Here is a 20,676-nt window from a genome sequence, read left to right on the forward strand (position 1 = left end):
CAACTCTTCCCGCAGACTACGTAAAACCGTCCGAGAAGGAAGACTCCGGGATGCTGCTCAAGTGGATCCAGATAAAATACGAAAAAAAGAGGTTTTACAAGCCCTTGGACGATCCAGCAGAGAAAAAATTGGCGGCCACATCGGAAATGACCTCAAAAAGGGCAATAGACCTGGGTGGGATGCAAATAAGAACACGACGATTGAAAAAGGAAGAAGTTCTGAAGAGACAGAGTCAAGAGTGCCTGGGAGATTCTCAAAAAGAGCAAGGCGAACGGCAAAGCAGTAGCCAAATGTCACCGGAATTGGAACAATTATTAATGACTTTTAACGCCAACAGTGAATTAGGGGCTTCAAATCGTGATATCGTCTCCGACATTTTTGGGATTTCGCCTTCTGCGGTACAAGAACATCAGAGAGGCGGCGGCTTTGATGTTATACTGGGGACATCAAACACCATAGAGAGGGATTTGTTTGAGACGCCTAGCTGTTTTACCACGCATAATACCGCGGTCAACACCGTTAGTGCAGGTACTTCTGGTATGCCATCTGACTCTGAGAGATGCGCCAAGGCAATTTATGATATTCTGGATGATTTTTTTTCTTCTACGGGTGTGTCTGCGCAACGGCAAGAGGAAGCTGTGGAGGAACCCCGGGACGGAAGTCGGTTGTTTTCTTCTCCCCCACGAGCGAATGGGTGTACTGTCGGAACTCGATTTGATCCGTTTGAACGAGTATTTTTTACACCACCGCCACCACCATCCGAAAAGTATTCAAACGAACAGCAGCATCTGCTGTTCCCGGGAGGAGGGACTGTGGATGGGGACCAACCCACTCTTTCATGACAAGAGATGCGGACACGACTGCAAGAGCACGTGAGGAAACTGCAGGAAAAGTTTGTTTTGATGATAAACCACAACATTGAGTCCCTGGCGTGTAATTCAACAGGAATAGACGTGTTTTCTTTTTTTTTTTTTTGTAGTTGTTTCTGCGGTGCCTACTTTCAGGTGAATTTGACAAGAGAGAGGAGCTCAAGGAAATGATGACAATATATCCAATTCTTTGACTTCGTTTCCACTCAATTATTTGTATGAGAATGAAGTTGTGTTTCTGCATGTGTACTCTTTTTTTTTTTTGTCATTTTTTAAAAACCAAACTTTTTTTTTTTTTTTTTTGCTGTCGTTTTCACCGCGTGTGTCTGTCGTGCGTCGTGAGGGAGGCGGTAAGAGGGACGTTTTTTTGTTTGTTGGCATTTTTTTTTTTTCTTGCAGGCGTTTTTGGCACATTTATTTGCAATGAAAGACGCGGCACAGACGACTTCGCAAAGTCAAGAACAGCAGCAGCTGCAGCAGCGTCCTTCCGCTTTGGGGAGGGAGCGGAAGCCGTCGCCCTTTTTAAATAAACAGCAGCATTTGCAAAATACACTGCGCTGCGACTATGTCCTTTTGTGGTACGAACGAGACCCAAAATCGCCTCCTGGTCAGTGCCCAAACTTCTTGACCGTTGGGGACCCTATTCCGGTCTCGCTCTCACATCACGTGTTTATGCAGATGGCGTTCGGGGTACTGAAGGATCGGTTGATATCTGCACCGTCTCGAAATAAGTCTGTAGAAGTGGAGAAGGGTGTTGGAAAGGGCGATGTGGCTTTGGAGTCGTCTTCTCGAGAGGCGGAGACACAGACATCGGGGACACATGATGCTGCGGGTTCCAGGAAAAAGAAAACTCCGACATTGCACGAGCAGGATGTTGTGGCTTTGTTTTGCTTCTTGTGGCAGTATGTTTCCAGTATGCTTCAGTCACAGGCGGAGGCCCTTCATGCCTTTCGAAGAAAAAATAAAAATGCCCCAGCACCAAAAACGACCGTTCGCATGACAAAACAGCAGCTGCGCCTACAGATGGTTTTGGAACATGGCGTGGATGTACGTCAGTTTCTTGGCGACGGTCTTTTGACATCAAATGCTGTGAGCGAGGCCTACTGCAAAAGACTCATGACCGGAAAAGTGATGGAGGAGGAGTTTTTAAATCAACTTTCAAAACCTGCGGGGATGGCGCAGACTTGCTCCATGATGTGAAGTCAAAAGTGGATTGACTGTTTTTTTATGTTGCCTGCAACATCTTTTTGTTTGTTTGTTTATTTTTCCTTGTGGGCCATGTATCTTCTTTTTTTTTTTTTGTGTGTGTGTGTGTTTTGTTTCAATGCGTTGTGTTCGTAGCATTGGCGAGGATCGGAGCGTTATTGTCCCGGGGGACGTCACTTCTCACGATACGTATGCACCTTGGACAGAGAAATGTACTGTTTGGTGTGCGGTGAAGTTTTGTTCTGGCAACTGGACCTCTCAGGCAAGAGGGAGAAATAGGCAGCTCAGTTGAAATTAAGGGGCTTGCGTGATAACATGTTGCTTAGGCAGAGAACCAATCCTTTTGGGAGCGTCTTTTTCGCTTTTACTTCTGGTTTTCTTTTTTTTTTTTTTTCTTTTAGTATTATTTTGCTCCTTTTTATTGTGTGCATGCGGTTGTTGGTTTGGGTCGAGGTGGGTGCGTCTTCGGTAAGCGTTGACACGGATGATTGATTCCCCGCGGAATTTGAGAGTGTTTTCTCTTTATTATATGTTAATATCTATAAATTTTTTTGTTATCGCGGGTTGCTTTATTGTAATGGGAAGTCAGTTGTTTTTAGTTGATCCTGCTTCTCCGCATATGGTCCGACTGCCTCCTCAGCAACAGGGGGGTGGCAGGCGGGCAAGTGCGGCGCGTGTTTCCAATGCATCGGCGCCGTTGCAGCCGCCGGTTGTTGCTGCAGCGCAGGTGGCGGCTCCCGCATCGTCGGAGGCGTCTGTCGTTTACTGGCAGTTGCTTGGGGCGTCCGCTTCACTCCACCAGGGACCGCTCGGCGACGTGGTCGGCGTGGTGCCGTGTGGTACTGTTATCCGCGAGGTCCGGCGGTATATGGATCCATTCGGCAGTTGGTGGGTTGCGCTGAAGGCGAATGACGGAGATATCCTCTGGGCACTTTTATCAACGGAGAGGGAGACGGAAATTAGCGAAGAGCATGCGAGATGGCAGAAAGTGTATAATGAGCGTTTGCTTCCCCAGGGGTTCTCTGAGACGGACCGACAGGAGGAGGCGCGTGTGCTGCGCCGTGCTGTGATCCCGCTGGAGATGAACTCAAAGGCCGCTCCATCAAAAGACGTTGCCGTACACGATGTGCGGGTCTTTGAGGAGTGTTGGCACAATTTTTCTGCCGTGACCAACAGAGGACGGGACTGGAATGCGGAGTATCAACGGCTTGTGGAGTTGGTCCTCTTTGAAAAGTGGGAGAAGAGTGTTTCCGCCAGTGAAGAGCTACAAAGATTTATGAGACAATTTTTGACGGCGGCCGAGGAGGCGGCGCTCAGCGTCATTGCAGACATGTTGCGTCCCTCATCAGATCGTGTGGCGAAGGGACCGATAGTCGGCAGTGTAGGGTCGTTTCTTTATAATAATCTTCTCGTGAAGCTTGCAATTGATGATGGTAGTGGAAACACAAGGGGAGACACACATGCGTGGCGACAGGCGTCACAAACCCTGCAGGCAATGCGTCTTATTGCATTGGAAGGTCCAAGGCGGCTTCTTTACTCTCCTCCAAGTGCTCTTATCACCTTCACAGGGTTTCGCTGCTGTGTGATGGCTATTCCTCCCGTTGAGGTGAAAAATATTGTGCACCTCTCACTGGAGGAGCGGGGAAGCACTCTGGACGCACCGGAGTTTGTCCGATCCCAACTGATGGACTTGGGCCAGGCGCTTAATTTGAAGCAACACCATCTAAGGTCAGCCACGGGAGATGTGGTTACACTGACAACGCCTCTCGGTATGGCTGTTGTGGCGGGCCATGACAAAAGATTGTATTTGATAAACACATCGCGTCTCATTCCGGCATGTGTTTTTGTTACAATTACTGAAGCCGACGCCGACGAAGCGGTGATGCTGCGTTTTCGGCCCGAATTTCTTCTTTCATATGGAAAACCTTTGAGCTCTGACTCTTTTGTGAAGGACGCGGCAACACCAGAAGATAACGCTGATGTGGTGGAAGCAACAGAGTGGATCCGGGATGAGGTGATTCCTGCCGTTGCGGCGATGATTGGCTTTCTTCGGGCAGTTGATGTCCCTCGGCAAGATCCAGTGGAGTGTAGGCTGTGCTCTCACAAAATGGAGAATGAGCTACGATTTGTGGTGTGCCATAGTATAGAAATGTGCTGTTGTATTTGTTCCCACTGCTACACGCAGCGCTTGTCGGAGGATAAGAAGGACAACCTTCTCTTCTGTGATGCCGTGAAGTGCGATACCGCGGTACGGAGTCCGAAAGGACTTTTGATCGAACCGCCCATTAACTCCATCTTTCACGCAAATGGACTTAACATGCGTTTCCTTCCATTTGTTTATTACCGCCTTCCGCATGTTTCTCGTTTTGCCGTGGCACATTACTTGGAGATTGAAATGATTGCACGGACTGCAGTGCGTCTTCTTCGGGACAAACTCCGTCGCACCGCGCAGAGTGTGGATGAGGTGAAGATTGTCTGCCAGGAATTTCTCCTGGGGCTGCTGCAGTCTTCAGGCGCCAAGGCAAAGCATTTTTGGGCACATGAGTTGGGCCCCGCGTTGGAGAGTTTATATGGCGTGCAGATGCCGTTTGACACGTCGGAGATAGATGTCGAGCTGCTCTACCACCGTGTGGCGCAACTCTCCGGCGTTCATCTTCACATGGCGAGCGTTGCCTCCCTTCACACGGAGAAACCTTATCTTCAGCTTGCAGAAGTGAGGCCGCTGATCAAAGCAATACATCCTCCACTTTTGGTTGACGAAGCCTCACATGAGAAGAGACGGGCTGCATTGCTGCAGTGCCTTGAAGGCATTCTTCTTTTTTGGATTGGCTTCTCTGCAAATGGCAACGACGATGGCGATGTTGATTCCGCACAACCGTTTTACATGACGGAGAGGGAGAGTTGGATGTAAATAATTGTGTTTATTTTCTATCGGACGTCTTACAATGATTTAAGAATTTGTGGGCGACTGGGAAATACTTGCGTAGAATGTGGCATTGACCCCATAAGAATATTTCAAATGCTCTTTTTTCACCTTTTTTTATTTATTGTTGTTGCCTTTGGGGGTGGACTGTCTCTTCTTATGAGAGTTGTGGTGACGATGATGATGATGATGATGGGAAGTTACTTCTCTTTGAATGTTTGTTTCATCGCCTTTTGCCCGTCTGTCGAGGGAACTGGCTGCCTGTTCTTATCCATGTAGTTTCCGACTGTCTTTTTTTTTGTTGTGATCATAATAATTTTAATACCAATATATATATATATATATATATTACTTTGGGTGGGGCGGTCAATAAGGAGGAGCGAAGGAGGATCAATCGCGAGCAATGGAGTCAACGTCCTTCCAGGACGTGACAAATGCGGCATCAGGCAAGCGCCGGGTTCTTCCGCAGAGCGAATCACACAAGTCAAAGGAGAGTTCCGTCGTGACTGGCGCCGCAATCGAGGAACTATCGAGAAAGGTGGATGCTCTCTCGCATAAACTTGACACCATATACGATTTGTTGTCTGCGTTGGTGCCTCAGCAGGGACGGTTGTCTTTGCTCAGGCTCAGGACGGAATCTCCGGAGGCCGTGCATCTTGATTTGCACAACAAGGAGAGAAATGTGACCGCTTTGTTTAACAACGCCCTCCGAGAAAGGCAGTCTCATTTGCCGCGGAGCGATGCCTCGCGGGATGCCCAGCAGCCGGACGCAACAACATCCGAAATGCCAAATCCAGAAGTGCCAGGGGCGCTGGAGGCCAAGATCACTGATCATAAGAAGTCTCCCTCTCTTGGAGTGACGGTCTCAGCGGGCGGAGGTGTTGCCGACCAGCACAGTTGGCCGAAAAATAACTGTTTCATTTTGTTGGTGGAATTCAAGTGCCAGCGTGTGAAGCGGTGCGAGAGCAATTTTTTTATTGTTCCCGGCCAGTACGCCATTGTGCAGGGTGATCGTGGGTATGACTGCGGCGTTGTGAACCAATGCAGCGAGTGGAATGCGGAAAAAGGCTGCTTTGTTCGCGAGGAGAGCTTGGATGGCACGATGGTGAATGTTGCCCGCATGAAGTCTGATATGAGTCGAGTACTGCGAGTGGCAAGCGAGGAGGAGGTAGAGCGCCTCTTTGGTGAAATTGCACGGAACGAGAACCTTGCATTGAGGACATGCCGTGAGATTGTTGCACGCCTGGGGCTCGAAATGGATGTGGTAGACTGTGAGTACCAGTTTGATCAGCAGAAGATCAGCTTTTACTATGAGTCCTCTCGTTCAATCGACTTTCGGCATCTTAACAGCGAGCTTTACCGCATTTTTGGTGTTCGCATTTGGCTGCAGAATGTCAACAACGCCGTGAAGAACGTTGTACCTGCTGGAGCCATGTCTAAGGAAGACAAGGCCCAATACAGGAAAAGCGGACTGCGCACAAGATTGCGGTAGAGAGGGGGAGTTTTTTCTTTTTTTTTCTTTGTGTATTTGTGTTTTCAAATCTTATTTATCATGAATACCTGTAGAATGAAGGCAGATATTGGCTTCCACTTTATTTACGGTATCATAGAGGCACATGCGGTGGTGGTAGACATGTTTTTTTTTTCTTTTTTCTTCTCTTTTTGATTTTTTCCACTTCATCCTGCCACCATTGTTATTTTACAGAACAGACGATTGAGTTGCATCCGTCATGATAGACACCATAGAAATTCTTTTTTTTTTTTTTTTTCGTGTGTGTGTGTGTGATATTTATTTATTTATTTATTTTGTTTTTATTTCGTCTGCCCCATTTTGATGTTTTCTACCGGTTGCGTTGTGTGCGTGCGTGTACAGAAATACGTGGTGCCTGAGCATTGTTGCTGCGTTTCATCTTTGTTTCTGTGCTCTCTCGTCATTGTTTTTTCCATAATGAGAGAACGAGGCGTTTTTATACACATACGTATATAAAAAAAAAAAAAAAACACAAGAGGCAGTTGGATAAAAACAGAAGGGCTGAAGGTTTGTGAAGGGCGGGGAGGGGGCTGAGGCTTATGTAATTTGTGCAATGCGCCATTGAAATGGAAGACGCTTTATCAACCCATCTTTTTTTTTTTTTTTTTTTTTTTCTGGCTTTCTTGCATGAGCTTAACTGCCTTGTGTATCTTTATTTGCTTTCTAGTATTGGTTTTTTTTTTTTTTTCCTTTTTTTTTTTTTTTTTCTTTTCTTCGTCATGACGATTAGGTTGCAAAGGTAAGAAATTGCAACGGAAGGAGGCGTGTGATCGTCTTTGAGTTTTTCTGGCTTTCCCAACAATGTGTGCAAGGAATTGGAAGGAAGTGGACGACGAGTGCTGCGCCCACGCTCCGCGGCCCGCTCGTTTTCCCGTGAGTAAAATATTGGTGCTGTGCGGCTTTGTTGTCCTGTTCTTTGTGGAGTCGTGCACCGTCGGCAGCTGGCCAATGCCGGGTGCCCCGGCCCCCACATCTTCTCCCGCCGCCGGCGGCCCTGACATGCCGGGCGGACGCATGAGCGACACGGTGCTGCAGCACACCATGCAGCAAATGAACGCGATCTCGTCCAGGCAAACCGCTCCTTTTTTGTTTCCATGGGGAGAGGAGCGACTTGCAATTTTGAAGGAGTGGAAGCAGATTTACTACAGCATTCGGGGTGATTTGGCTCGATGGGCTCGATCCAACGCCAAAGATGGAAAAGCCAAAGACACCCAGGCAGAGCCTGAGCCGGGAAATCGGCTGCAGATGCTTGTGTACGACGTTAACGATGGATACATGACTTTGTCTCTCGCAAGCTTTTTTCCGGATTTGTTTGTGACAGGCGTCGTTCTAAGCGGCTGTCCCCAATCGGTCGCGGAGGGGAACGCATGTCCCTCTCTGCGTCAAATATCGAAGGGGATAGAGAATAGATGGAACACCATACAGAGTCAAAATAATTTAGAAAATCCACGTCTTTTTCTTTGTTTGTCGCCGCCAATGTCACTTATTCGGCTTGGCAACATGGCTGGCCGTCAAACAATGGCAGAATACCAAGTTGCTGTGTCTCTTTTTGAAAACTTTGCACACACCCCGACAAAAAGAACATTTCAGCGGTCCCTTATTTCTTTCCTTAAGAGCGCATCAGTAGCAACTTTCATCACTCTTCCTGTATTTGGAAAAGGTCCACATAAGCCAAAAAATGTCTTGCATTGGTACAATCAACCACACGACCCGGAGCAGCTAATGAGGGAAGCTGCAGAGCTCTTTTCAGTTCAGTTGTCTATTGTTCATTTGGTTTCTGTTCGATGGGGAGACGAAGACCGGGCATTGTTTCGTGTAGAAGTCCTGCGAGACTCGAACTGGACTGAGCAGGAGACTATGAAATGTGAAGTTCGAAAAGATCTTTTGCGCTGTGATCCACGGGGGCAGTTTGTGAAGTGCTCTGCATGATATCTATATATCTATATATAGATATTTTCCTGTTGGCTGGAGAAAATATTTTTATTTTTATTTTTTTGCTCTGCTAATTAGGTGGAATGGTGAATTAATTTTTCTTTCTTTCAACCACCACCACCGCCATCATTGAGGTAGGAAAATAAGTGAGGTTGGAAATTTTGTTTCCTGTTCCAACCCATCCCTCTTCTATTACGCTTTCCTTTTGTACACGCACGTATCGACAGTCCATATAATATAATATTATATGTATGTTTATATGTATTCTGCAATGTTTATATATTCTTGGTGCGTCTATATATATATATATATTTATATTTTCGTTATTACTTTTATGACAACACGTATAAATCAATGATTTAGTGTAGACGTGCCGAATCATGGCTCAGCATCCCAAAAAGCTTCAATGGAAGGAGGGGTTCCCATTTGGGCTGTCTGCGTCGCAGTTCGGTATGGCACTCGGCTTTTGTGGACGTGTCGTGGATTTTGTAGACTATCTACGCAATGTCGTCGGGACGGAGTTAGAATTTAAGTGCAATGCCAGCACTGTGCATGGAAATAAAACCGAGCCGAAGGCCCGTGCATTGTATGAGCTTTTGACAGGTACCGCTGTGAGTGATGGAGGTTTTTTTGTGACGGACGACCGGCTCTTAGGCTGCTCGCCAGACGGACGCATTTTCTACGATGTGAATTTGTCGCTCCCCAGTTCATCTGACTGTGTGAAAAGCTACATCGAACACACTTCTCCAGACACTCCGGTGAGTGTGCCGATACCATTTTGCTCAAAATGGAGTCGACAGGGGAAGCGGACAGTGGCACCAGCACGTGTCGCCACTCAGCGGGCGTGCCGTTTACTAGAGATAAAATCACCATATTACTCCCTATACGATGGGTCAAAGCCGGAATATCAACCGTTTGGTATTCCGCTGCATTATCTTTGTCAAATGCAGGGGCAAATGGCAATTGCCAACGCTGATGAATGTGACTTCTTTGTGTACCTCGATCGATGTGTCTGCCAGGTGGTGGCCTGGCGTGTGAGGCGAAGCAGCGAGTTCTGGAAATGGGCGAAACCCAAGCTGCTACAGGTGGTGGAGTGGGTGCGGGACGGCCCACCAGCGTCGCTGGACCGCCGCTTTGAGTTTGAGGCGTTTGACTTTGATAAGATTGTGGTGGAGCCGCTGATATTTCCCTATGACATCACGGCCAACCTGCCGATACTCGACGCTCGTCGTTTTCCTTTTTTTCAGCGGCATCCAAACCCGTACCTTGGCACGGCGTGTGGGACCAATCAGGAGGGAATTCTTCGGGGTCTGACGAGTGCTGTGACGCGATTTTTATTTCATGTGGATGTTGATGAAAACCCGGTGGGCACGAAGAACAAACATCACAACGACGATGCTGTGATTTGGTGTAGGTCAACAGACAGTGTGGTTTACGGTGCGGCCCTTGCACTCAGTTGGAACGCCGTTGCCGTGGCGCGTAGTCCTATCATTGGCAAGAAGTTGGCTGTTGTGCGTCCGCATGATTTTAATGACGATAGAATTATTTGCCGAATATATGCTTCGGAAGAGAAACAGGAGGGAAATGATTACGACACAATTTATGTGCATTTTTTTCAAAGGGATTTTTTTCATTCTCTCGAGCCATTAGAATGCGCACGTGGGTTTGAGTCGGCCTCGGGCGTTGGCTACGGGGGGAACGGCGTTGCGGGTTATGTGAACTTGCCCATGTCGGAGAGGCACTGATTGTGAGATTCTACCGATTGGTGACGAGACACTTTTTTTTTTTTTTTTTTGTAAATACGGGGTCAAATAATTAGTTACTGCTCTTCTTTATGGAGTGGTGCGACTCATGGTTGCACTGTTGGCGGAATGTTGCGACTGTTCTCAGTAGCAATTCGGTGCATAATGCGGGAATTAAACATAGAACGTGATCAACCGTCTTCAGTGCCTCCACTTTGTTTTTTTTTTCTCTTTACCATCGTGCACTCTTTTAGTTTGTGACTTTTGGGGATGATGTTCTCTGCGTCTGTGCGTCTGTGTCTTTTTATGGCTGTTGTATTGTGCGGACAAATGGGACGTGTGTTTTATTTTTATTCTTTTTTTTTTTTGTGGTGAAATGAAGAGAGGTGCCAGGTGGCACTCGTAGCGGTACCATGAGTGTGAGCACCCGGACAAGCGTCACACAATGGGGCAATGGATCGTACAGCGAGGCACTCATTCCTCCCTCCCGGTCAGAACGACACCACATTCCTCGGTTGATTCCTGTCCTGGACAGTGGCTCGGATGAGGTGCGCGATTGCTCGGTGATTTTGCCGCCCCTCGGCCCTTCTCTTGCCTATGTTGCTGCTGCTCCTGTGAAGCATGCGCGGCGTGACCCTGTTGGAAAAGGCCCGACGCACACGGGTGACGCAGAGTTTGTCGTTAAATGGAAGGGTCTGTCAGCGGAGCAGGTGGAGCGCAATCTCACGCCTTTATTGTACCACTACAGGCAGCAGCTTTTGTTGCTTGAGGAGCGCAGGAGGCGTCGGATCATTTTCACTGAGGAGTTTACGCAGCGTATTGAACTTAGCATTCATTGTCGCTACAGTGCGCCTTTTCGCGAGAGGCTGCTAAGCTGGAACATCCTGGATACGCTTTCGCGGCGTTTGGAAGCAGCGTGTAGCCGGAGCTGCCATTCCAGCAGAATGATATCCCCGTCTTCTTCCTATATTCGGCGCAGTCGCGGCGATGATCCCTTTTACACACCTTCCTGGTACACCAGCGTGACTCATGGCTCCCCGAGGACGCGAGACTCCGCAACGGCACGGAGCGTCCAGAGGCCTGTCTTTGGGTTTATGGTCTCTGCTTTTGGTCAAAAGCTGGAGGAGCATCTGCGGAATGCGAGCACCCCTGAACACTTTGTGCAACCCCGTGTGGGATTGAAAAGTAGTGGACAATCGACAGCAGGCAAATTTTTGACAGTTTCTAGTCGTTTGGAGGCTTCGGAGGAAATGGGTGGGAGCCAGAAGAACTGCACACCGCTTACGAAAGAGAGCAAATGTGATGACAGTCTCACGGTGTCACCCTTAGGGAAATCTTTGAGCACTATTTCCGGTGAGGACTCGCTGGACCGCTCAGTTGCCTCCTGCAAGTCACATGGTGATGATGATGATGATGATGAATCATTGGTCCACTTGATGCTTGCTGCCACGATGACGCGTCGCAGCACTCAGTCTGGAGGAGGGAGAAAAGAACTCTAAGCCATAATCTTGTTGTATCCACACGTCGTCCCCCTGCTGTGGCATCCCCTGCTGTGTCATGCCTTGTAGATTTTTGGTTATTTAAAAATGCACCAAAAATGCTCTTGCGCTTTTGGACGCAGAAAAACACACGTTCTCTACACGTTTTTCTTTTTTTATCTTTTCTCTTTTTGTGTGTGTGTGTGTGTGCCCTTGACGTGGGTAAACTAGCAAGGCCATCTGTTTTGGATGTAGATTTGCTTCTTCACTTGGCTTTCTTTTTTCTTTTTTTGCCCAGCCTTGCAGCCTAGTGTGAGCGAACGTAAATTGATACATATACATACATCCGAGTTATTATTATTATTATTATTATTTATTTATTTTTTTTTACTTATTTTTTTATTTAGTGTCATTCATTTTGGTATTGGCTATGCAGGGCGATCAGCGAGGTGGCCAGGGTGGACAGTCGCTCTTTGAGCAGATGTACTACCAACAACATCAGCCATACGGTCAACAACCACCGTATATGCAGCAACAGCAGCAACAACAACAACAACAAAATCAACAGCAATTTGTTTCTTGTGCGCCGCAACAAAATTTATACTCGCAACAGCATGGTCAACAGACGGTACCACAGGGTTACACGCCACCGCCCCTGGCGCCGCCTGCACCCAATTACTTTTCTCCCCAGCAGGACAATGATTACTTTAAGGGATTTTACGACGGCGTGGTAAGACCTTCAGGACCTGTTCTTGGAAATGCCGTCAGCTGGTTGGCACCACTTTTTGTTAATCTTGCCATTTTTGTCGGTCCAATCTGGTACATGCGTCGCAAGTACGTTCAGGCCATGAGCAAAGCTGCCACTGGGGACGCGGGAAAGAAGAACTCAATGATGGGTGGGCTGATGGACATGATGAACCCTATGAAGTCAAAGAATTACCGTGTAGATGTTAAGAACACCACCTTCGCCGACGTTATTGGCATTCCGGAAGCCAAAGAAGACCTCAAGCAGTACGTGGACTTTTTGAAGGAACCAAAAAGGTTTACCCGACTGGGTGCCCGCCTGCCGAAGGGTTGTCTGCTGACCGGAAAGCCAGGAACGGGCAAGACTCTCTTGGCTCGCGCCGTTGCAGGTGAGGCTAGCACTGCGTTTTTCTCCTGTTCTGGTGCGGATTTTATTGAGATTTTTGGCGGCAGTGGTCCAAAGCGAGTCCGTGAACTCTTTGAACAAGCCAAGGAGGCCGCACCATGTGTTGTCTTTATTGATGAGATTGACGCCATTGGATCTCGTAACCAGGGTGGACGCAGTATGGGTGGCGGAGGTAGCAGTGAGGAAAACCGCACCATCAACCAGTTGCTTGCTGAGCTGGACGGGCTTTCTAGCAAAGAGGCGATTGTGGTGATTGCCGCCACAAACTTCCCGGAGGCCATCGATAAGGCCCTTCTACGTGAGGGACGCTTTGACCGTAAGGTGAATATTCCGATGCCCGATATGGAAGCCCGACAAGAGCTATTTGAGTTTTATCTGAACAGGATCATTACCGGGGATCCGAACTGCAAGCCAAAAGTACAACGATTCCGCACGAGAAAGGAGGGTGAAGCCGGTGCCACCGATTCCTCCACTACTGCGGGCGATGGGACAAATAACGAGAAGAAAGAGGAGGTCACGAACTCCATGATGGAGGAAATACCCGCTGCGGTGAAGATCATCCCCGGCGTCAGCAACAAGGCGTACGCTCTTGAATTGGCTGAACGCACCCCTGGCGTGTCACCAGCGCAAATTGCAACCATCGTGAACGAAGCTGCCTTGACATCAGCCATGCTTGAGGAGGAAGTTGTTCCGTTGAAAACGCTTCAGGACAGTATTGACGATGTCCTTATAGGTAGGAAACATCGTCAGCGAATGAGCGATACGTCGCTGCAGCGCACAGCCTATCATGAGGTTGGCCACGCAATCATGGCATGGATATCTCCACTACAGAAGGATGTTGTAAAAATTTCCATCATTCCACGTGGAAGGGCTGGTGGCTACACGCAGCAGGTGCAGGACGAAGCCCTGGAGCCACGTACGGACGTGTTCTTGTTCTCACAATTATGTGTTCTTATGGGCGGTCGTGTTGCCGAGAAGATATTTATGAAGGATATTTCAACTGGTGCCATGGATGATCTCCAGCGGGCTACTCGCATTGCAATGGAGAAGCTTCTGATGTACGGCATGTCTAAATCCATCGGTCAGCTGGCCTTTAAGCCGAACGATCGTAATGAGGGTCGTGCCTGGATGAACTTCTCTGAGGATCTACACGCAAAGGTGGAACAGGAGGCACGTGATCTTGTGGCGGCGGCATACAAGCACACAGAAAAAACCCTGCTCGAAAAACGCGAGCTTCACGAAAAGCTTGCGAAACTGCTGCTAGAAAAAAAGGAACTGATGAGGGAAGATATTGAAAGCGTGCTAGGACCCCGCCCCGTGCTTACTGCATAAAATTAGTCCGGGCCCGCCTCCTAGGGGAAGGACAATCAAAAAACGACAAAATACTGATGAAACGACTAGGAAAAGGAGAAGGAAGGCACTAGATCTAATGACGATGACGATGATGACGATGATGATGTTTTTACGACCGTCCTTGTGCGTGTTAGGGTTTGTTTTCCTACTCCACCCTCTCCGAGCGGAATTGTGATTATTATTATTATTATTATCATCATTTTGAAAACAGCTTTGAGATTCATCGTGTCTATTTTGCACTTAGTAGAGCAACAATAATAATAATAAAAAGAAAAAGAAAAATGGGGTGGGGGGAGCAGAGGAGGAGGGGAACTGCTGGCGGGAGATGGAAGGGTGGTGTTGGTAGGCTTTTTGCAGGATCGCACGGGAGTACAATTTTCAAAGCTTAAGGAATGGCGCACGCACGAAATATATCTACATATTAATGTGTATCTTTAAACTGCCAATTGTTGCATGCCATTAAGCCAGTAGCCGCTTTGATTTCAATGCGCATACATTTATACATGGCACCTACCAATTGGCTGTTTTTTTTTTTTATATTTTTATTTCCCTTTATTTTGGCATTTTTAGTGGAACTGTCTTCAAGAGCAGGATCCAATTATGACGGAGGCGGCAGGCACGTCCCCGGCCACAATCCGGCAGCCGCAACGATTGCGAGATTCTTTCGATGGAAATTTTTGCCTTTCTGATTTGGATGAGGGTTGCGAGTGGCAGGAATGGAAGCGACATGGCGAAAAGCGTGAGCGAATGGATGGAGATCTTATGGAGCGACACAAGGCTTGTTGGCCCGAGAGTGGCAAAAGGAAAACACGAGTGTCTCTCGACAGCACACAAATGCCACCTGCGGCATCCGAAAATACTGTGGCGACTCATGAACAGTTGTTGTATGACGCAAATTACAGTACTTCAGGTGACAGCGGTCTTAGGGGGGAGGAGTATAGCAGGAGAAATCATTCGGAACCAGTAGCGAGGGGGCCGCATGTGTGGAAAGGACCACGAAGTGACATTTTAGATCTCGACTCAGAGTCCCGTGACGATGTGGACGCACACTCATTCAAAGTGACTGACGGTGTTCCAAGGACGACGAATTCCAAAGCCGTTTTTCCTCGCCCATTGTTTGAAGATTTTTCCTCTGCAAGGGAATCGTGCCACACGAGCAAGTGTTGTGATTATAGTGACGGACCACATTGTTATAGCACAAGGCCATTGGGTAAAGTTAATTCTGCACGTAGCCGCATCCCGGGGATATCCTCAACGCATCTTAAGACTAAGCCGCGCAACCTAACAGCGTCTCCCGTGCAACCAAAGAGCTTTTGGATTAATGTCTGGCCTTGTTTTGGCACCTTCACATCGTTTGTGTGCAAGCCGACAAGAATCTTGGTGCACAGTAGTTACTGCTATATGGTGCATGTAACGGAGAAGGCGGGCACGTTGATGGGCTGCCGACCAGCGCCTAGTGTTCTTTACGAGCCTGACGGTCGTTCAGTGAGGTCGCTTGCACAGCTGTTGCCTGAACAGCACTATTTGTTATTCCCAAGCGGGGGTTTTTACCGCAAAGAAGCTGTTCCTGCCGCACTTCTTGAAGAATTTGTGCGAGCTGCGAAAATGACGCTCCAACTGCACTCTCAACATTGCGGCCGCTGAGTACAAGAGACATTACATTCATATTAAACCGTGATACATATGTAGCGTACAACTTTAAAAAGGCACTGGAAATATTCCTTGAATGTGTCAGCGTCTATATTGTGCACTACCCTCTCCTTTACCGTCCTTGTATCCGGTCCTATTCATAAATGGACGAAACAAATAAAGTCTGTTCCTTTTGTTTATTTTTGTTTTTTTTTATAATTTTTGACAGACTTTTTAAATTGATTGCTGCCTGTTTTTATAGAATTATTTGCTTTCCGCCTCTAATTTTCTTTTTTCTCCCCCCCCGCCAGGCCCGCAAAGGACAGAAGGAGAAGGCAGAGAAAAGGAGAGGGTATGACTAGTAGCCCTGGCGGCAACCCGAGTCGGCGCCCTCCGCCTATGCTGAAGGCCGAGCGCCAAGCTGCCTTTAGACGGAAGGTGCGAAATGAGTTGCTCCTTCATGGTCGCGAGGGTAAAGACGCGGAGCGGCGACGCATGGAGGAGTATCGCCGTCTCTGTAAGGAGGAGGGCATCCAATCAAAACGGCTGGAGGAGTACGATTCGGCACGTAAAAACGCGTCCAGTTTGCTGAACGAGAGGTTGCAGCGCATCGAATACGACCAGAGTCTCACGAATTCAGAGAAAAAGAAGCGGAAGTTTAACCTGAAGCGAAATTATGCGGCGCAAACAGTGACGGAGCTTCTCAAGAAAAAAGAGAAGCACCACAACGCACTGACAAAGGTGGAGGAGGTTCGGAAGAAACGACAGGAACAATTTGAGGCGCAAAAAGCAGCGAAGAAGGAAAGGGAGGCGACAAGGATTAAATGCATTCAAAGAAGACACGCAAATAACGCACTTTATGCGCAAAGGACCCCTAAAGGACAGCCGGTCATGAATGGCCGAGTGAAGCTATTGCTGTATAAACTGCAGCATGAGCAAACGAAGAACTGATCCCGTGCGAAAATCTTGTTTTGGAGTCTTCTGTTGTTCTTCTTTACTTTCCCTCATTTCACATTTATACGTCTTGCTTTTTAGCAAGGTTGAGTCGTCATCTTTGTCGTCTTTTTACGCCGTTTTTAATACATCACTTTTATTTTCTTTACGCTTGTTTGTCTTTATTGTTTGTTACCGCTGGCGTCTGTTGTTGTGCATTTTTTTTTGTGTGCTGTATTCTCTCCTTTATTTTATTATTTTTTTTTTTTTGCCGCTTCTTCTCTCTCTCTTTGTACATTGTTGCTTGTGCCTTTTTATTTTGAGCGTGTAGCATCAATAGGGCGCACCCAGCCAAATCCATACGCTCGTTTGGCACCCTCACCCCTGTTCTTTTTGTTTACTAGGCCGTGGCAACAGCTGGTTGGGAATGTCCGATTTAACTCTCCAGTATTCTTCCCTTGGGTACTTGGTGGGGCTGTTGATGATTACTGTGGGAATTCTTTTTCCTTTAGCGGTGATGGGGCTTCGCTCACGTTCGATATTCCGCAGAGGAGTGCTTATACCTCCGGCTCCTTTCTCGTGATGTGCGAACGGCGGTACAACAACGAAGGAGGCCTCATTGAAAGAAGTGCGTTACGGTTGATTTCAGTTGTGAGCAGCCGTGTATATGTGTTTATATACGGATATATATTGGCCTTGTGTGCGTATATAGAGAGGAGGAGAGGTGCCCAAACGCTTCTGTTGTGTCGACGAAGAAAAAGTGGGGTTTTGTAGTGCCTCTTGGCTTTATTTTCAAAGTAACTTTTTTTTTTCTTTTTCTCTACTTGCTCGCTCTCTCTCTCTCTCTCTTTTGTTTTTTCTTTTTTTCTATATGTAAAAAGAAAGAAAGAAAGAAGGAGAGGTAGCAATAATACTGTGATTAACGTTGTGTTTTTTTTCTTCGCGTTTTTTTTTTTTTTTTTTTTGTTCCTTCTGACGCCGCAATCGGCACCTTCTCTCGCGCGGCGCGGAGAGGCGGGGTGGAGGCAGGAAAAAAAAAGGTGGAGGGAAAAAAAAGGAGCGAAGGCGGGTGCATTTTCACAGAAGCGTAAATATTTTTATATGCGCTCATTACAGCTGCAGCGGGTTGTGTGCCGCTTTGCTTTCTCGCGCCACCCGCTCTCACTGCTGCAGAAACGCGCCAAATCCACCACGGGGGAAAGTGGCGAAAAGAAGGGGAATTCCAGCGACAAGCAGCTCTCATTCTCAAAGTCTCACATTGTGCTGCGGAGCACTACGGGGGGGGATGCTGCAGCTGACACGCCGCAAGAAGTATCCGGCAGTGTCACGAGCACCGAGCCGACAGATGGGTCGATGGAACCGGATTACGGCCCTCTCCGTCCCACTGGCATGTGGAAGGTGGAGGAAGTGGTGGACGTGAAGAACTCGACGGTTGACTTTCGGCGCATCGATGATGTGGAGAGCGAAGTGATTGAGGCATTGTCGCAGCCGGACGATGCAGTGGTGCCTTATGAGGAGGAGGAGAAATGGAAACACAAGTTGATGTTTGTACACAAGTTCAAAAAGGCACCAAAGCACCTGACGTGGCGTGAGCTTGGTGAGGAAATTGAGTGTCTGGACTGTGTCATCGACATGGACGAACATAGACCGGAGGAGATATTCACCATCTCCTTTTACTTCACCGACAAAAAGTCAGGGACGCGGGACATGGTTTGGAAAGCACGAAACGATGTCTCCTTTTCAGAGGGTTTTACGGATATGTTAGCCGCCATTGGTGCATGTCTGGGTCGAGCTAGTGTTCACAGGACCATTCGTTTTGATGACGCCATGGGGACTAGGCGTGACATCTCCATTCGTAAGGTGTCACGATATACATCCGATATCACTATTGCGTTCCGTCCAGCAGAGTCGTACAATAAGTACGAGAGGAAATTTGAGCAAGATGAATACGAGAAAAGTATGGCGGAACAGGGAATGAGTACGTGGGGATTTCACCCATCCCTCATGGATCCCGAGTATAACACGCTTGACTTTGAAGATCCGCCTGGCACGTACAGTACAGTCATCTCCGCTCATGCCTTCAGCTTCATTTATCTGAGGGCTATCAATCGCCTTTTGTCAAGACCACTAGTGGATTTTTATCGTCCCTCGCAACTTATGCGCACCGCTAAGGTACGGACGGAAGATGACTTGGGTCTTATCCATGCCATGAAAGGGTGGATGGGCATTGAAGAGCAAGTGTATCCTCACTACACGCCGATTGAAGCCATTCAGGAGCACTGGTTGGGCAAGGATGCACCCTTTAGTCTGGTTGCCATGGTCAACAAGTTGAGAGAAATGACGTACCTGAAACGTCAGAACCCGGAATTTCAGTCGTGGTTGTCGATACGTCACCATGACACGCATATAGCGCTTCGGAATATTGGTCTCAAGCTTCTTGGAGTTGGGGCAAGTACATTATTTGTGCCGGCATCACATAACGAAACGGTTAATCGAATGCTACCAAAATCACAGCAGCGTTGTCTGGAAAGTCGATTCTCTTTGAACGCGCTTTTTGGCGTTCCAGATGAAACGAGGAACCTGGGTGAGTTTAGGAAATTGACCGGCCATGATCGCATCACCGATAACGAGAAAGAGAAGGAAAAACCTTCCATGCCGAATGATGGAAAGCAGAACGATTAGGGTGTGAAAGGGTTCAATGATGTGTCACATTTTCATGAGCATAATATATGCATTTACGTGTAATTACTTTATTTATTTTTATACGTGTGGACACAATAAACATATATATATATATCTTGTCGTGCCTCGTTTATTTGACTTGTCTTTGCTCATATGCTTTTTTTTTCTTTTTTGCTTGGTGTGTTTTTTTTTTTTAACTGGGCAATTATATTTATATATATATATATAGGCGTACTCTTTTTGTTTTTTTTGTTTTGGCTTTTGTGCCGTGGTTTTTTTGCTTTGCCCTCCTTCTCACCCCGGCCATGGGAGACGCGGAGGTGGACTTTTGGACACCGACCATCGAGGCCTTCAAGCCACTGCAGTTAAACGGGCCGGACCTCACACCGAAGCTTTTAAAAAGGCCACCCTTTCGTTTTATTGCAGATATAGTGACATCCATCAACGCTCGCTTTGCCGCGTACGACCATGTTTTTTCCCCTGAACAGCTTGACGTGACGAAAATCGACAGCAAAGAAAAGAAGGTGGAGTACTTGACGACGCTGGTGAAGTACGTGGGATTTCTCCTTGGAAGAAAAATTGATGTCAATGTAAAGAAGATAGTTTCAGGGAGTGAGCCCGAGAAGACAAATGCATTTCTTCAGTGTCTTGCGCTTGCCGTAGGATACGCGCAGCAGGATAAGGCAAGAAGGGCAAAAAAATCATCGACTGAGGTGCAGGAACCGTCAAGGCCGACGACGGCGACAACAGCAACGGCGCCAGAAGCATCAAATACAGTCACGGATTCCCTTCCTCAGCATAATATGCCGAGACGCATATCAAATTACGTGGAAAAAGCACAGAAAAAGGAGTTATTGATGCGTGAGGCCACGCAATTCTTTAATAAATTGAGTGGCTACGGCTACCTCAAACTGGATCAGGAGCAATCTATGAGGGAAGTTGGCCAAAGCATTGTAGAAATGTACAATGAGCTCAAAAACAACACGACCGCAACTCAGCCGTCATCCTTACCGTTGGATGCTCTCGAAACTGCTATAAATCGCCAGATTGAGGTTGTTCGACAGGTGTCTCTCCTGCAAGAAGAAAACGATACGCTTTTGGAAAAGCTTGAAGTGCTGCTTTCTTCCTGAGTCCCTTAAGCTCTTTTCTGGCATGCTTGAAAAAACTTATTTATTCACCCTTTTTTAAAAATGAAACCTTATTGTCTTTGGGAAGTGGCTTTCTGTGCATTAAGGTACATGCTTTTTT

At 47.5% G+C, this 20,676-nt stretch overlaps 12 protein-coding genes across 12 annotated transcripts, besides 24 other annotated features; all 12 read left to right on the forward strand.

Annotated features, from left to right (window-relative positions):
• On the forward strand, positions 1-842 carry Tc00.1047053506223.10 (hypothetical protein, conserved; the record flags this gene model as incomplete). The annotated part of the gene is made up of 1 exon (XM_807838.1): positions 1-842. A coding segment is annotated over one exon (842 nt), but the record flags the coding sequence as incomplete, so codon positions are not given.
• Positions 1-20,676: part of a sequence feature (heterozygous, Esmeraldo-like haplotype) that runs on past the window's edge.
• Positions 1,293-2,069, forward strand: Tc00.1047053506223.20 (hypothetical protein, conserved; the record flags this gene model as incomplete). Its single annotated transcript, XM_807839.1, has 1 exon — positions 1,293-2,069. One exon carries the CDS (start codon positions 1,293-1,295, stop codon positions 2,067-2,069), a length of 777 nt encoding a protein of 258 aa, XP_812932.1.
• Positions 2,450-2,474: a microsatellite.
• Tc00.1047053506223.30 (hypothetical protein, conserved) lies at positions 2,560-4,986 on the forward strand (the record flags this gene model as incomplete). Its single annotated transcript, XM_807840.1, has 1 exon — positions 2,560-4,986. The coding sequence occupies one exon, from the start codon at positions 2,560-2,562 to the stop codon at positions 4,984-4,986; it is 2,427 nt and encodes an 808-aa protein (XP_812933.1).
• Positions 5,168-5,193: a microsatellite.
• Positions 5,326-5,347: a microsatellite.
• Tc00.1047053506223.40 (hypothetical protein, conserved) lies at positions 5,402-6,490 on the forward strand (the record flags this gene model as incomplete). Its single annotated transcript, XM_807841.1, has 1 exon — positions 5,402-6,490. The coding sequence occupies one exon, from the start codon at positions 5,402-5,404 to the stop codon at positions 6,488-6,490; it is 1,089 nt and encodes a 362-aa protein (XP_812934.1).
• Positions 6,635-6,670: a sequence feature (T-rich).
• Positions 6,785-6,805: a microsatellite.
• Positions 6,979-6,999: a sequence feature (AT_rich).
• Positions 7,121-7,143: a microsatellite.
• Positions 7,203-7,244: a microsatellite.
• On the forward strand, positions 7,331-8,458 carry Tc00.1047053506223.50 (hypothetical protein, conserved; the record flags this gene model as incomplete). The annotated part of the gene is made up of 1 exon (XM_807842.1): positions 7,331-8,458. The coding sequence occupies one exon, from the start codon at positions 7,331-7,333 to the stop codon at positions 8,456-8,458; it is 1,128 nt and encodes a 375-aa protein (XP_812935.1).
• Positions 8,501-8,525: a sequence feature (AT_rich).
• Positions 8,692-8,779: a microsatellite.
• On the forward strand, positions 8,842-10,206 carry Tc00.1047053506223.60 (hypothetical protein, conserved; the record flags this gene model as incomplete). Its single annotated transcript, XM_807843.1, has 1 exon — positions 8,842-10,206. The coding sequence occupies one exon, from the start codon at positions 8,842-8,844 to the stop codon at positions 10,204-10,206; it is 1,365 nt and encodes a 454-aa protein (XP_812936.1).
• Tc00.1047053506223.70 (uncharacterized protein) lies at positions 10,617-11,702 on the forward strand (the record flags this gene model as incomplete). Its single annotated transcript, XM_807844.1, has 1 exon — positions 10,617-11,702. The coding sequence occupies one exon, from the start codon at positions 10,617-10,619 to the stop codon at positions 11,700-11,702; it is 1,086 nt and encodes a 361-aa protein (XP_812937.1).
• Positions 11,599-11,623: a microsatellite.
• Positions 12,033-12,055: a microsatellite.
• Positions 12,056-12,087: a sequence feature (AT_rich).
• Positions 12,112-14,163, forward strand: Tc00.1047053506223.80 (ATP-dependent zinc metallopeptidase, putative; the record flags this gene model as incomplete). Its single annotated transcript, XM_807845.1, has 1 exon — positions 12,112-14,163. The coding sequence occupies one exon, from the start codon at positions 12,112-12,114 to the stop codon at positions 14,161-14,163; it is 2,052 nt and encodes a 683-aa protein (XP_812938.1).
• Positions 12,211-12,252: a microsatellite.
• Positions 14,261-14,290: a microsatellite.
• Positions 14,359-14,385: a microsatellite.
• Positions 14,709-14,732: a sequence feature (AT_rich).
• Tc00.1047053506223.84 (hypothetical protein, conserved) lies at positions 14,785-15,828 on the forward strand (the record flags this gene model as incomplete). The annotated part of the gene is made up of 1 exon (XM_807851.1): positions 14,785-15,828. One exon carries the CDS (start codon positions 14,785-14,787, stop codon positions 15,826-15,828), a length of 1,044 nt encoding a protein of 347 aa, XP_812944.1.
• Positions 16,010-16,037: a sequence feature (AT_rich).
• Positions 16,168-16,764, forward strand: Tc00.1047053506223.90 (hypothetical protein, conserved; the record flags this gene model as incomplete). Its single annotated transcript, XM_807846.1, has 1 exon — positions 16,168-16,764. The coding sequence occupies one exon, from the start codon at positions 16,168-16,170 to the stop codon at positions 16,762-16,764; it is 597 nt and encodes a 198-aa protein (XP_812939.1).
• Positions 16,992-17,016: a sequence feature (AT_rich).
• Positions 17,550-17,615: a sequence feature (CT-rich).
• Positions 17,677-17,711: a microsatellite.
• On the forward strand, positions 17,848-19,428 carry Tc00.1047053506223.100 (hypothetical protein, conserved; the record flags this gene model as incomplete). Its single annotated transcript, XM_807847.1, has 1 exon — positions 17,848-19,428. One exon carries the CDS (start codon positions 17,848-17,850, stop codon positions 19,426-19,428), a length of 1,581 nt encoding a protein of 526 aa, XP_812940.1.
• Positions 19,632-19,656: a sequence feature (AT_rich).
• Tc00.1047053506223.110 (hypothetical protein, conserved) lies at positions 19,734-20,558 on the forward strand (the record flags this gene model as incomplete). The annotated part of the gene is made up of 1 exon (XM_807848.1): positions 19,734-20,558. One exon carries the CDS (start codon positions 19,734-19,736, stop codon positions 20,556-20,558), a length of 825 nt encoding a protein of 274 aa, XP_812941.1.
• Positions 20,671-20,676: part of a sequence feature (T-rich) that runs on past the window's edge.

The sequence above is a fragment of the Trypanosoma cruzi genome, genomic scaffold, assembly GCF_000209065.1.
Source record: "Trypanosoma cruzi strain CL Brener 1047053516351 genomic scaffold, whole genome shotgun sequence".
In the NCBI taxonomy this organism is placed as follows: Eukaryota; Euglenozoa; class Kinetoplastea; order Trypanosomatida; family Trypanosomatidae; genus Trypanosoma; species Trypanosoma cruzi.